General features: G+C 37.3%; 1 protein-coding gene across 4 annotated transcripts in view; it reads right to left on the bottom strand.

Moving 5' to 3' along the window:
* Shtn1 (shootin 1) overlaps nucleotides 1-14,171 on the bottom strand; it is an 81,995-nt gene that overhangs the window by 9,893 nt on the left and 57,931 nt on the right. For all 4 annotated transcript variants that reach the window (XR_004516283.1, XM_010634539.3, XM_033761394.1 and 1 more), the window contains 2 exons: nucleotides 10,533-10,653; nucleotides 6,523-6,715 (listed from right to left, as the gene is read on the bottom strand). Coding sequence is in view for 3 of the 4 variants with exons in the window: in XM_010634539.3 (XP_010632841.1) it covers nucleotides 6,523-6,715; nucleotides 10,533-10,653 (314 nt within the window). In the remaining variant the exon portion in view is untranslated. The remainder of the gene's footprint in view (nucleotides 1-6,522; nucleotides 6,716-10,532; nucleotides 10,654-14,171) is intronic.

The raw sequence follows: 14,171 nt of genomic DNA, 5'->3' as shown, positions 1-14,171 counted from the left end.
AAATATCCGTTGGTATTCAGTTAATGGCCCAAATGAGATGAACTCTTACAAAAGTAAATCTCCATGGGGCCAAAAGTCACATGTATTTAGAGATACCATAGATCTGGAAATTAAATGCAAATTAAAATAAAAATGGTTTTACTGGAAATGGACATTTTTGTATTGAAATTGAAGTCCTATAATTGCTACATGGGGTTTTGTTTTTTAAATTCTCCTTGGGCAGAATGTGACCTGTTTTGACCTCCCAAAAAAAAAAAAAAAAAAGCAAGCTAACTGCCTGTGTGGTGGTTTAAAGGGAAATTTAATAGAGTTTGTTGAAGCTTCTAGCTTTGGAGGATCTGGATTGAAGAGAAGTGTGATAAATTAGAGGAGTATTAGCTGGAAGTCTTTGGCAACTGTGGCTTAAAAGGACCTTTGGGGATGACCAAGATAAAAGGTCAGGGCTGGGAAATCACTGCAGATCACATCATTACAGTGCAGTTGGAACATGAGCTCCCTTTCAGACGGGCTCTTGCTGTAAAGCAGTTTCAAATGAAAAGCCATCTTTGAGGGTTACTGTGACTGTCTTGTTTAATTTTAACTATTAGAAGGACATTCACCTTCCTGAAGTTAATTGAGAGAAAAAGTGAATATGCATGAACAAAACTCCCTTTAGAAGAGCAAGGCCACCACCAGATAAGGCTGTTTTCAGAAATGAGAAGCAAGATGCAGGAACACAAGAGCCTCAAGCTTCTGCCTGGTTGGGGAGGCAAAAACCTTTTAAAATCTGCTCAAGAGTAGCAGTTTCCTTGGTGCCAATCGGATGTGTGACAAACCCTAAAATGTCAACCAGATTATGACCTAACCAGGATCATTAGCTATGCAACCCCACTCAACTCTGGCCCCAACGATACTACTGGCACCTCAAGAACAACCCTTAGATTTGTCTTCCCAGTACATACACACTGAAAATAAATTCCTTTCCTGCTTTCTGAAAACAAGAAAAAAAAAAAAAAAAAAAAACCTTTCAGCTCTTTCTCCACACTGAAGAACCATTTGTCCTGCCTTTCTTGGTAGAAATGTCCTAAAATATGATGACCAAAGAATAACTAAGCACAAGCTTTTCCTCTTTAAAAAGTCATTAAAAGGCACAGCATCAAGTGGACATATTAAATGTCTTTGGGGCTTTAGAATGTATGTTTTTTAAAACAACTCAATACATAGTAATTTACCTTTATATTATATTATCTTTTGTTAAAGTACCTTTCTAAACCTGATTAGAGCCAGCCATTTTCAAGATATTTAACTTCAGGGAGTACATTACTCTTCAGTATGTTTGAAATAACCAATAAAATTAAAAATGTGCACACGAAATTTATACTGAGGACTAAAGCAGCTTGGATGGTATTCTGATAGGCTAATCTCCAAATTTTATTTTAAAGTATGCCCCTTTATTAGCTATTGGGCACACACAAAAACTTAGAAGAGTCTTTTGCCAATTATTCTTTAAGAATTTTTTAGTTGAGTGACTTTTCTTTTCAGAACTCTGTTTTACTGGGTAACATGTTCTTCCTTGGCAAGAAAGAGACTATGACTTCTCGTTGCTTAGGTGAGCCCTAGGGATGGGAGGCAAAAAGAGGAGAGGAAACTACCTATGGGTATGCAGGGTCAGAGGAGCAGAATGTACTCTCTCCTAAAATAAACAGAAAAGATTGCCCGATTATTTCCTCTGTGACCAGGTACCTCTAATCTGAACAGGTCTAAAAGTATTTGGGGCAACAGCGACAGGACTAGAATGAGCGGGCCTAAACTTTGAATGTATTACTCTAAAAGACAAATCATTTTCACTTACAGGTTCTGATTATACATTGTTAAAATTAATTTTTTGTATCTTTCTGGGTCTGTGTATTTTATGATAAATCTATACAATACTGAAAGACACCTTACTCCTTTTCCTAATTGTTAATTAACATCTTTACCACAAGCAACCATGTTTGTTAGGAATCATTAGGGTTCTAGAAACTGAAAGGACTCAGGAGAGTGCCTAACTTAATTGCCTTAATCTCAGATTATCAAAAAACACAACAAAAAGAAAATAAAACAGAGAGTGTTAACTGGGCCGTCCTAGGTCACCTGACCCAGTCAATAAACTAAGTGTTCAGTACCTTAGCTTTCTATTTTAACTTTTGTCCTTAATTATCCATATCTCAATATGATGACTGCTAATAATTTTAACAAAAAATAGGAATCTGCTGAAATACTTTTCATGTATCATCTAATTCATATGACAGCCCTATAAGCTAGGTGTTTGTAAACTCAATTTATACATGAAGAAACAGCTATGCATTAAATAATTTGCTTAAGGTCACAGGACTATAAAGAGCAGATCCAAGACCAGAGTCCAAGTCTGTGTGATTGTGGAGTTCAAGTCCTGTGAATAATGGTGCTCCTTGCCACCATGGGCAGATGTGGGAATGTGGGAAAAGGCTGATTTAGGAAACTGGGTATATTGCTTCCTTGTTCCCCTCCCATCTGCAGGCTTTTGTCCACGAAGACACAAATTATTCTTGTTGCTCCAACCTTATGCAACAATTGGTGAACCTGTTTTCCAGTATGGTGCTACAGCTGTCTGAAAGCAATAGGATAATTTCTTTTAAAATTCCACAGTTTAGAATTTTCTTTTAGGTTGACCATGCTACTCACTGATGAGCTTGAATAAAGTTGTCTTGCTATATTTTAACATTATCAGATTAATCTAGATCAACAAGAAAGGGCATGGGAGCAACAATCAAGTTATATTATTTATTTGCTTGGCCCCCACTCTATCTCCTTCACAGCATACAGGGAGAGAGTATAGCACAATTGCTATCCGAATTACAGCCACTCACAATTAACGAAATTCAAATTCACCACGAGATTTATGGCACTATGACTAGATACAATACACTTATTAGAATTAACAGGACACAAATATTTTAAAGCTATTATTAAAATAGAAATAGAATAAATTAGAATTCCCTAAGCCCTGATTGTTTTTTTCTTTAAAAACAAAACAAAACACCTTTGCTTTGCTTATGCCAGTGAAATGAGCATTAATTTTAATGAATTCTTGTAATTAAGTATCAAAAGTATCTCCTGCTTTGTCATAGATCTCGAGAAATAAAACAGTATATCTCTAATGTCATAAAATTTATAGACAGGAGTTGAATACAGTAATCACGTGTTGATTTTAGGAATTTATTGAAAGGAAACAACTTTCTGAGGATAGCTTCGAAAGTGAAATTTCTAGTTAAGGAAAGACCTTAACAGACCTTGTGCAGAAAACAGCTTTGTTTCTACCTTCACTTTTAAAATATTTCTGGTAGGTGTGCACACTGTCCTGTCCATTTGAGCCAATCCAGTGAGCACAAGTGGATCTTTCTGGTATCACCAGGTATTCTTGTGTCTCTGGTAACTTTCCCTCAGGTAGGTACAAAGGTGAAGAAGATATGCATGACTGAATGGAATATAAACAACTTCTGGGCTAACATTTAAAAAAACAAATAATCTAATCAGTCAACCAACAAAAACCTCTACTATATCTCTAGCTGCTATGCACATGTGACTGCTGAATAATGAGAGAATGCAAATTAACTGACTGATATTCTGCTATTTAATTAATACTTTAAAAATGCGCTCACTCTTTTACTAAGATCTCACCATCAGGTAGGAATTGCTCCAGGTGTCTGAGATACACCAGGAAACAAAACAACGAAAAGTCCTACCTTCGTGGAGCTTCCATTCCAGTACAGGAAGGGAAAAAACAAACAATAAAGGGTGTAGTATATGAGAAGGTGATAACTGCTCTGGGAAAATGGGGTAGGGCAGGGAGGGAATAATCAGAGTTTATAGGATAATGAGTTACAACTTTAAATATGGTGGTTGGGGACACCACAATGAGAAGATGACATCTGAGCAAAGAAATAACGGAGGGGAGGGGAAAGCCATGCAGTCCTGGGGAAAACAGCATGGTAGGCAGAGGGGACAGTACAAGCAACGGGCACACACTGGAATGGGACCTGGCCAAAGAGGCCTCAGTGGAAGGAGGAAAAAGGTGAGAGGAGTAGGGGCTGCAGAAAAAGTGGGTGTTGCCATGTTGGGGAAATTATGAATGTATTAGATAGAGACCATTGTGATTGGTATCCTGCCTTGATCTTGACTCCTGTGAAGGGCTGATAGTGCCACTCACCATTAATGCTATAGTGGTATGGTCAAACATCAACATTATAGTACAACTGCTAGCATGCAAAGATGCTTTGAAGAGGCGGGGGAAATATTTCAGTTTTTTCACTGCTGACCTGCTCCCGAGGGCTTTGCTAGTTCAAATCTATGAGGTAGGACACTGCAGTTGCCTCCTCCTTAGTGATTAGTATAACAGAGTGAACTTCTTAGTTAAAGCCAGCTAAAAGCAGACCTGAAAAGAATCCTTTTCATTTCTAGCATCTGGACTAGTTTCAAGGGATCCTAACAAATAACATGAAAGTTTACTTTAAAAGCTTGCAGGTAACTATGTTAACTTCTTATAGTCATTAAATAGCTATATTTATAATTGACAAGGTGAAATGGGAAGAAAATGGCTAAAGGTGTAGGGAAAGTGGGAAGGGTAGGGGAAAGGTAATAAGGGAAAAGAAAAAAATATGAGAAAATGAAAAAATGGAAATAAAGTGTTTGTAAATGGGGAGGGGAGGAGAGGGTGATGGGAGAGCAGGGACAAGGGAAAAAATGAGAACCAAGACCTGTCATGTAAAGGTACAGGATCCCAATAATGAATGTAACTGTACTGTATACCTAAAATGTACCAATAAAATCAATTTTTTAAAAAAGCTATGTTTAAACATGAATGAAGCACGTGTGTTTGGGAAGTGAATAATTTCCTGGTACATAAAATTCTCTGATTCATTTGGTTTAACTATACTTTAGAAACAGATATTTCAGAAAGGTGCTCTTATTTGCTAAATGACTGTCTGTGAAAATATATAGCATTGGTTATTTCAGCTAGAGAATGTCAGGAACTGAATAATCAAGCATTAGGTTACAAAGTTTAAAAGTTAATACAGCAGCTCACGGTATTTGTATTAGTGCTTTAAGTAGATAAATTAAATTGAAATGTGTCTCTTAAGCAGTCATTGAACAAGCAAGATGAGAAATAAATTGAGCTTCACATCGGCCTTTATGGCATCTAACAACTGTGTCTGTCAACACATGGATCCTTTTCACTGTCAATTCAACACACATTTTGCAGACCTTGGGCCTGCAATTATTTCATTTCCTTTCTTGGAAATGTAATTTCCACTTACTTTTGGAGAATAAAAGGCAGACAAAAGGAGGAAAGAGTTGCAGTATTTTCTGATTAAGATTATCTGTGTAAAATGGTAAAGGAAAAAAAAATCTATACACACACACTGAAGCATTTCTCAGAAACGAACTTGTCTCAGCCAAATTGCTTTTGTGTCTAGATATTGGTTCAACTGTAGCCAGACTGTTGATGTCAAATTAGGTGTTAAACAAATTTAATAGGAAAGATGAAGAATGAATATAGATCATCTTTCTGTAAGAACTGTGCAAATGACTCTAGTCAAAAGAAAGGAAACACATGAGTGCGGGAAAAATGTGCCTTTAAACACAATGAAATTAGATAAAACTGTAAATCAGCAAAGAAGGCCATTCATACCAAAAGAGAGAAAGAGAGAGAGGAAAGTTAATAGTAGCAATGAGAGAAATGCAAGAGAAGAAAAAACACCGGTTGGCAAAAATAGATCCAAATTGAATTTCAACTTCATCTGTCCAGGTTTCACCTTTTTATCTAAGACAGCTAAACTACAAAAAAAGGGGCTCTTTCTCTCTTGACAGAACAGGAAATCAGAGGTTTAATTAACTGTGATTACAATATTCGACTGATCTGATTTGTCGCACCTCTTCCTTTTCTTTAAATGACAAACATTCTGGTGAGAGAACTAAAGCAAAACTGTGGACTGATTTCAAAAAGAGCTTGCCCTTGTAATAAAACAAAGTGATCTTCCACGAGAACTCTCTGACAAAGTGGCACTTTGAGGTCAATCAATATAGATTACATATTGCAAGTATGAAGGCACATCTTTTACTGCAGACCAGAAGATAAGGCTATACAAAGGTACCCTCCAAGAGGCCATGAAAGATCTAGTATCTTCTTCAGTTGCTCAGGAACCTTTAAGAGAGATGATCTAAGCATGTACCTTTGAAAAATTTAATTGTCCTCTGATGCTAGGTCATTTCTTTCTGTACAATAAGAATGTGACTGTCAAAACAGTTTAGGGGAGGAATTCTCTTTAAATGGGGAATTTGTTTTGGATTTGAACAAAACTTCAAAGCTGGGAGCCTAGGAGCAAAAGTTGGCTCATCAGAGGAAAGGAGGAGAGGAACTGGCTAGCCAAGGCAAAATCTTTCTAGAGACAAACAAACCAAAGAGACACGTTAGTCATTACAGATTCTTCTACATAGTACTTAGTAAAGAGCATTGTTACTTACTGAAATGTAACCTTGGAACTTGTGCATCCTTCCAATTTACGGGACCCTTCACCTGGCTCAGGTGTGAGGGGGGACCGGCTGTTGAATTCTGCCTCCAGAGTGTTCTTGTTCAAGGCTGTTTTTGTTACACTGGATACAGAACCCAACACTGGCATGGATTTGGACTCTGAGGTGGCTAATATCCCAGTTGGACCTTAAAACCAAACACATACCTCAAGTTTAATCATTCCGTGTGATGCTTATTAATATGGCATTGAAAAACAGATTAGGTGAAAATCCCTCAAGACGTAAAAAGGCCAAGTTTGTTAAAAATTTCAAGAGCATGTTGAAAAAAATGTTCCTACTGGAAATCTGCTCTGCTTTGGTGGCACTACTGCTTTTCAATGCACCAGCAGCATGCTGAGAAATTACACGCAGACCTTTAAGAAACTACAAAGTCCCAGGCCACAGTTCCTCGCTGACCAGAGTTTGCAGCAATACAAGAATTGTGAAAATGCTTTTCTTCTCCCAGAGCATGGCTTTCTGAAAGCCCTGCTTGAGCCATTTCACCTCTCAAGAGTTAATTCTTCCCAAAACTCAGCTCTGCATTATAAACAGAAAAATGAAACTGTCAAAAGGATCTTTTAAAAAAGCTCATAAGGGCTTCTTGAGCATTAAGTTTCTATGAACATTTTCATTTTAATGTGAATGAGAAGTAGATTTATTGCCTCTTAAAATACAGACACAAGATTATAGAAATGAAGTGAAAGAGTTTGGCTGTTTACCTCTTGGGCTTTTCTGTTCTTTGGGACAGCATGTAAAAACTACAAGAAAGCTTGTTATTGACATAATTGGCCTACGCACCTAAAAATTCTGGGCATTGAAATTTTGCCTCTTTGTGAATTTTTTCCTATCTTTAGGTAGAAAGACTCTTATCTTAGGTAGTTCTTGAAGCAAGATTCTAGTATATGTTTCCTGAAACTCTAGCCGGAGTACTTTTAAGACAGAGATTTATGAAGTCACAAATATGCAAATTTAATGATAATTTCTTAAAAAATGAAGTTAATGGATAACCTTGAAAGTTGCTACTAAGTAAAGGACAAAGCTTGGGATCTCTGTATCCTAAAGAAATATCAGATCATCTATCAAGATGGAAACTTCTAGTGGGCACAATTCAACATACTAGCTAATCTGTGATCATTAATAGTTAGCTCTGAAATTTTATTGTTACATTTGGCTAGAATGTATCTAATGTACTACAACAGTAAAATATATCAACTATATAAATAAAGGTCTGGTTTGGGAAACCAACTAAGAGGAACTAGAAAATTCCTCAGCCAATCTTTTGAGTATCTCTTGCTGACTCCATGTAGAAAGCACAGATCCTTTCTGGTCTGGTAAAAGCCCCAGCCCACAGAGCATTGGTCTCTGACTTCTTATTTCCTTTAAACCATGTGGGCAGACAGGTGGTGACATTATTGAATATTCTGGTTGAAAAGGGCTTCTCCTCCCAGCTACTTTTATTAAGCCTCATGTTGCATGGGGATGTGGGAGTAAAGACAGAAAGAGAAAAATAAAAAAATAAAAAAGAAGAAAAAGAAAGCTCCAGAAAATGTAAATGTGAAATTGAATTCAAGATTTGCTTCAGATCAGCTCTGATCTGCCCTTGAACAATTGTTGACTACAGCACTAGATAGCTTTAAACAGTCTGTCCTTGTAGGGAGGCAAGATCTGTTTCTTAATACACTGCTGTCTGCTGCTTGTTCAGCAACTGAAGCCAATTAAAAAGGGGAAGAGAAGTGAGCTGAGCCAGAGCCCTTATTTTTCTTACATATAAAAAGTAATCAAGAAAAATGCACGATGTCTGAGATGATTACTGCATCCTGCTGAAGCCACATGATGTTTTCTGAGAGGCACTTGTGCTCTGTGAGGTGTCAGTATGGCAGGCTGCTAAGCCAGGTAAAGCAAGGGACCATCATCAATTCAGTTAGAAGAAAAACTGGAACAAGTGGTACGTCCCTGGAGCCTGAGGAGACACCCACTAACCTGGGATCTGAGTTCTGCAAAACTCAGGCTGCTGCTTTATCGTGTTTTCTTTCTCAGCTTGTGTTCCCTCCCACTTACTTTGTACACAGAAGCAAACAAGTGCACCCAAGGCAGAAACCTATCCAAGGCCTCATCTCTGTCATTTGACTCCAGCCATGTAGCTGCCAAAAAAAATAAGAAAACAAAGGTTTCATCTTTTTCATGATAAAAGTCCGGCTGGTATTTGGCTCATTTTAACCCAAGAAGCCAATTTATTCAATTGTTTGAAAATATCCTTATGTGAAAAACAGAGTTTAAAATGACCAAGACCTCACCTTCAATATTCTAGCAACTTAAATTTGGTCAACATGACTCAATATTTTGCAGATTTGAGGCCAGGGATTTAGCTCAGTGGTGCTGTTTCCTGTGTCACAAGTGCAAGGTCCTGAGTTCTATCCCCAATACCCCCCAAAATTGTAGATTTTAAATAGTTATAATGGACTATTTGATTTGTTGTTGTTGTTTTTGTCTTTTAGTTTGTTTTTTGTTTTTTGTTTTTTTTTAGTACCAGGGATCTAACTCGGGTCCTTGCACTTGCAAAGCAGGTGCCAGAACCACTGAGCTAAATCCTCAGCCCACAATGGACTATTTGAAATCAACCTAGTGAGTCTAAAAGTTTCAGCCATCACTCAGGAGGCTGAGGCAGGAGGATCGATGTGAATTCAAGGCCAGTCTATACTACAAACTGAGACCCTATCTCAAAACAAAACAAAACAAAAAAACAAAGGAAAGATTATCATATACAGATACCTATTTCCTATGATGAATGTTATCATTATGTATATCTGAAATGTACCAATAAATGTTTCACTTATGTTTAAAAAAAGATTCAGCCATTAGCCATGGTTGCTGATAATTTACGGCAGTTTTTCAAAGTCAGCTTCCTTCCTACCACGAGGGGAAGCCCTCTTAAGAGCTTCTACTAATTCCCATGACCAAGCTGATGAAAACAACTGAAGACACCCAAAGTCGGTTCTGCAACAGATTCTGAGGCTTGACACTTGACTACCTGACTGAAATATAAACTGTGAGTGTGGCCTTGTTTACATGGTACTTTTATAGTCGGTGACACAGCTGTAATTTCTCATTCTCTTGTTTCACAAGCTGAAACAAGTAAGATAAATGCACATAAACAGTCAGGATGACTTTTCTGCATTTGTAACTGAAGTGTGACTATTACTAAAACTACTAATTACTGTATCCTTACTTTGTGCCTGGCTCAGCAGTAAACCCTTCTCATATATTGACTGACTTACTCTTGAAAATAATCCTATGAAGCAGTGCTTTTATCATCATCACTTTATAGATGAAGACACTGAAGCATATTAAAGTTGAGTAATTTGCCTAAGGAAAAGGATTGAAGACAGTACCAAACTGGAATTCAAAAACAGGCAACCTGGTTCTGGTGCCTGTACTTGATGTTCTATTCTTGCCCAAACCCATCCTGAATGTCAGGGAATCTCAGATTAAACAAATCGGATCTGTATATGGCTGATTATCTACAGATAAATAAATAAACCAATAAATGGGAAGGGGAAGTGGGAGGGGTAGGGAAAAGGAAAGAAGGGAAAGGAATAAATATGAGAAAATAAAAAAATGGAAATAAAGTCTTTGTAAATAGGGAGGGTTGGAGGGGTTGAAGGGAGGTAGGTGAGTGGGGAAAAAAATAAGAACCAAGATAGATCATGTAAAGGTGCAAAGCCCAATGGTGCATGTCATCATATTGTATACCTAAAATGTACCTATAAAATTAATGAATAAAAAAATACATTAGAGTTCTTGTAAGATATCCAGAAATACCCTTTGCCCACCCAATACTTCTCACTCACATTAAAAATAATATGTTGATTACAATTTTTAAAAGATGCTTTTATGTTAAAAAAGAGACTACAGGAAGAGGTTTCAGAGATGAAGAGAAGGACTGTGGAGAATTCAAACCCGCTTACTACTGCTATCTGCTTCTGCGGTCACCTTTCTGCGACGCAAAATCCTTTCTAACTCAGTTTCACTGTTTTCAGGGTCAAGAGATTTTAAGCTTCTTGAACTAGTGGATTTGTTAAGTGTCCCCTAAAGTGAAAACAAAAACAAAAAGATTAATGTCTCAATGCAATATACAAAGGGATATAAAAATCAAACCAACAAAACATTATCAGAATTTGAATGGAATTAGGAAACAAAACACACGTGCTGTATGTATGTAAGTTTTTAAATGTACACATCCTCAAGCACACAGAGCACTGGATCATTTAAGAAGATGCTCCTGATGATGTAGTCACTGGCTTCACGTCAGAACAGCAGTACAAGGGCACCTCTGGAAGAGCTGACCATGAAATTCAGCAGTGAGAAGGTACTTGCCCATGGATGATAAAGATTCTGCTGTGTGTTGCTCAGCTGGAGAAGAGAACGGATACATTAAACTCACCTTAGAAGGATATTTTGATATGGCAGCCATGGGCTAGTAAACTCAAATCCATATTGCACTATAAAAAAAAAAAAAGAGTGGCCGATTCTTCAGAGAGAGACTTACCCTGGTTGCACACCTGGTGACCATAGTTGTAGTGGCCACAAAGGAGGTACAGAAAGCTCTCCAATGTCCTAAGCAAATAAGGATGGCACCATGTACACCTTGAATTCAGTATGGAAGAGGAAAGTTATAATCATACAGGGAAGTATCTAATTCCTTATTCCTAACAGAGGAGACAGTGAAAGTTCATCTGGTACCCAGAAGACATGGGAAGACACAAGAGAGGCCATCAAGCTGTGCCTCTGCTTCAATTGGCATCTCTTCCGAGAAGACAAAGACCCATGCAGTGGTTCCCTGCTCAACCCCTATGGAAGTAAGAAATGGAGGGCGATCTATGTTTTCCATCTCCATTTCTAGTCAAGTGTCTGTACAGAATGTGGGCGATGTACCTCTCCGTGATTAGTTGTAAGGACTGACTTAGCACTCCAACATGATAGGTTTTTCATAAGAAATGTCCACTGTTTCATAAGTGCCATAAGTTTGGGAACACATGAAGGAAGAAAGAGCTATTATCTTCTGATCAAAAGATAAAAGAAACCCGGGGATTTGGCTCAGTGGTTCTGCCACCTGCCTCACAAAACGCAAGGGCCCGAGTTCGATCCCTAGCCCAAAAAAAAAAAAAAAAAAAAAAAAAAAAAAAACACAAAAAGATAAAAGAACCTCAAGTCTAGCATAACTGGTCAGATTTCATGCCAGAGTCTGAAGGCAGCTTTTGTCCAGCAAGGCTAATAATCATGCCAGCTTTTGTGATGTTGGAACTCATTAAGCTATTGCCTTACTCTCGCTTCCTCCTTACTACCAACTTCTGGAAGGATTACAAGAAATCTACTGGCTAGACATGGTAACCCATGTTTCTTCTTTAGCCTATAAAACAAAGTTCCTTGTAAAATCAGATGGTTATAAATTTCACATGATATAGGTTATAATGCTTTGTTTAGAACAAGTTTTTTTCCCCTACCTGCTGAAAATTATAGAAAATTAGCCTATTGCCAGGAGGAAATTGACTAAAAAGATCACATTGTATGATTTTGTCAGCTGTCTAACCAACTTGTGTGAAATACTTAGATAAGGCTCAAATTTTAACCAGGCATATGATAGTTTTTTTTTTTCCCTTGGAGGCTCCTCTTTTTGCTTTTTCATTTATTGCACATATTCATAAAATATATTAAAAGGAAAACCACATAATGTGTAATACTATAATAGCTTATATCACAGTTGAAAAAACAAGATGATCTGGCTTAATACTACAGGTCTGTATCTACTCAGAGAAGAGAAATACAGTAAGGTATGATTGACACCGACAAAATAAAGATGATGAAATACTGTCGTTTTTAGATAACACTTGAAGAACAACCATCCCTGTATTATCTGTATTGCTAATTCATTAAAACTTAACAGTTGTACCACTTGTTAACAGCTATTTGAAAATTTACAGTTATCACTCTTGAAATAACTTATAAAACTACTATTACTACATTGTTTGAATATCAAGAGGCTGAGTAATTTCAAGGCAAAAGAATAGGCTATCTTTTATTGATGAATTGATCTTCCACAACAACCTTCAGCTTTTCATTTGGATAAATTACTTCCCCAAATTCCTGGCTGCGGTAGGCTACCCTATGGTCATACCTGATACTAAAGAAATCAACTTTCCAAGTTCTAACCCTCGAATCCCAAATTTCTCTTTTTCCACTTACTGACTGATGTGCTTAATTCAGCGAATACCTATAAAGTAAAATTTAAATATGGGGCAACTGTGGTAGAAAGATTTCTGCATGACTTCACTGAAATGATAAAGAGCTCAGCTAATATAGAGTACCTAATTCCTTCATTTTACTAGGAGAATTTCAAACTCCATGAGCTGCACGGTTTGCCCATGTCCACAGTAAGTCAGCAATGGGCCGGACATTCCCAAACTGGTCTCCATTTCAAGGCACTACGACCATCTAACAGTCTTAGTCTCCATGCTCATTAAATCTCTATGATGCTGACTAACGTAATGTTCAGGTGGCAAAATTAACTGTTCAACAATTCTCATGCACTTTGTAAAACTGAAGATGTTCGAAAAAGACTGGCAAGTGCATCTGTTTAAGCTGCTTTTTGTATTTGTTTTAGAGCCATCCAAAGAGACACTTAGATTAATTTGTATCAATTTAGTCTTTAGAAATCATCATTGCCACTTAGAGGGGCTTTTAAATGATCGGGGTAATTCGAGTGGTTTCATCTGCTAAACCTCAAAACTTCTGTGTGATTATGAGAAATGAACTGTTTATATTTTTATCTACAAAACAGCTTAAAAATTTTAGTGGAAGTAGATTCAGAAAAATGAATAGAGTCAATGATTTTGTTGACCTTAAAAACTGTGCAACTCAAAAAAATAGAGCTCTCCAACTCCTCCAAACCAGAGATTTGTTTCTATATGTACTATCTCAACAGTAGCCAAATCTCTAAGTCATATTTATACCTTGGGTCACGTTCCATGTCCATAAAAACATCCCTCACAGAGCTGCTTCTTGCTTTTAGCCCTACAAGAAACTGAACATGTGCTTCACGGTATGTCCTAGTAACAGATCCTTGCTGTCCACACCAGTACACAACCGGAGGTTCTGATGGTTTTTTCGTGTATGCTTCTCACGTGCCCTGACTATGCGACTGGCAGCATGTGCTTCACTAAGTACTGATAATCTTATCTTTCTAAATTACAGCAAGACGTACAAAAAGCAGGCTGAGTTTTCTCCAACAAGAATGTGTAGAGTTGTTTTTGTTTGTTTTGTCTTAATGTGACTTGGAGTTACAAATGGTCTACCATCCCTTAAAGGAAATTTCTTTGAGGGTAGAAGACAGTTTGCCATTTGGCAAGAATAGGAAATGGAGTCCTGAGTTCCATTTTTTAAAAAACATAATGGGAAGAAATAATATTGTCAAAATGACTCCTAGTGATATGTTTGATGCCAGATAAGGTAAAGCGATCTAATAGATCTAGGGCAAGAAAGATAAGAGCAATATGCCAAAAAAGAGAGAAAACATTAAAAACATTTTTTTGAATTTGAATACATTTCAA

Source organism: Fukomys damarensis, unplaced genomic scaffold (assembly GCF_012274545.1).
Source record: "Fukomys damarensis isolate Sample0158 unplaced genomic scaffold, DMR_v1.0_HiC HiC_scaffold_8, whole genome shotgun sequence".
Lineage (NCBI taxonomy): Eukaryota > Metazoa > Chordata > Mammalia > Rodentia > Bathyergidae > Fukomys > Fukomys damarensis.
The sequence above is the reverse complement of the archived record's forward strand: the minus strand, read 5'-3'. Positions and strand labels throughout refer to the sequence as shown.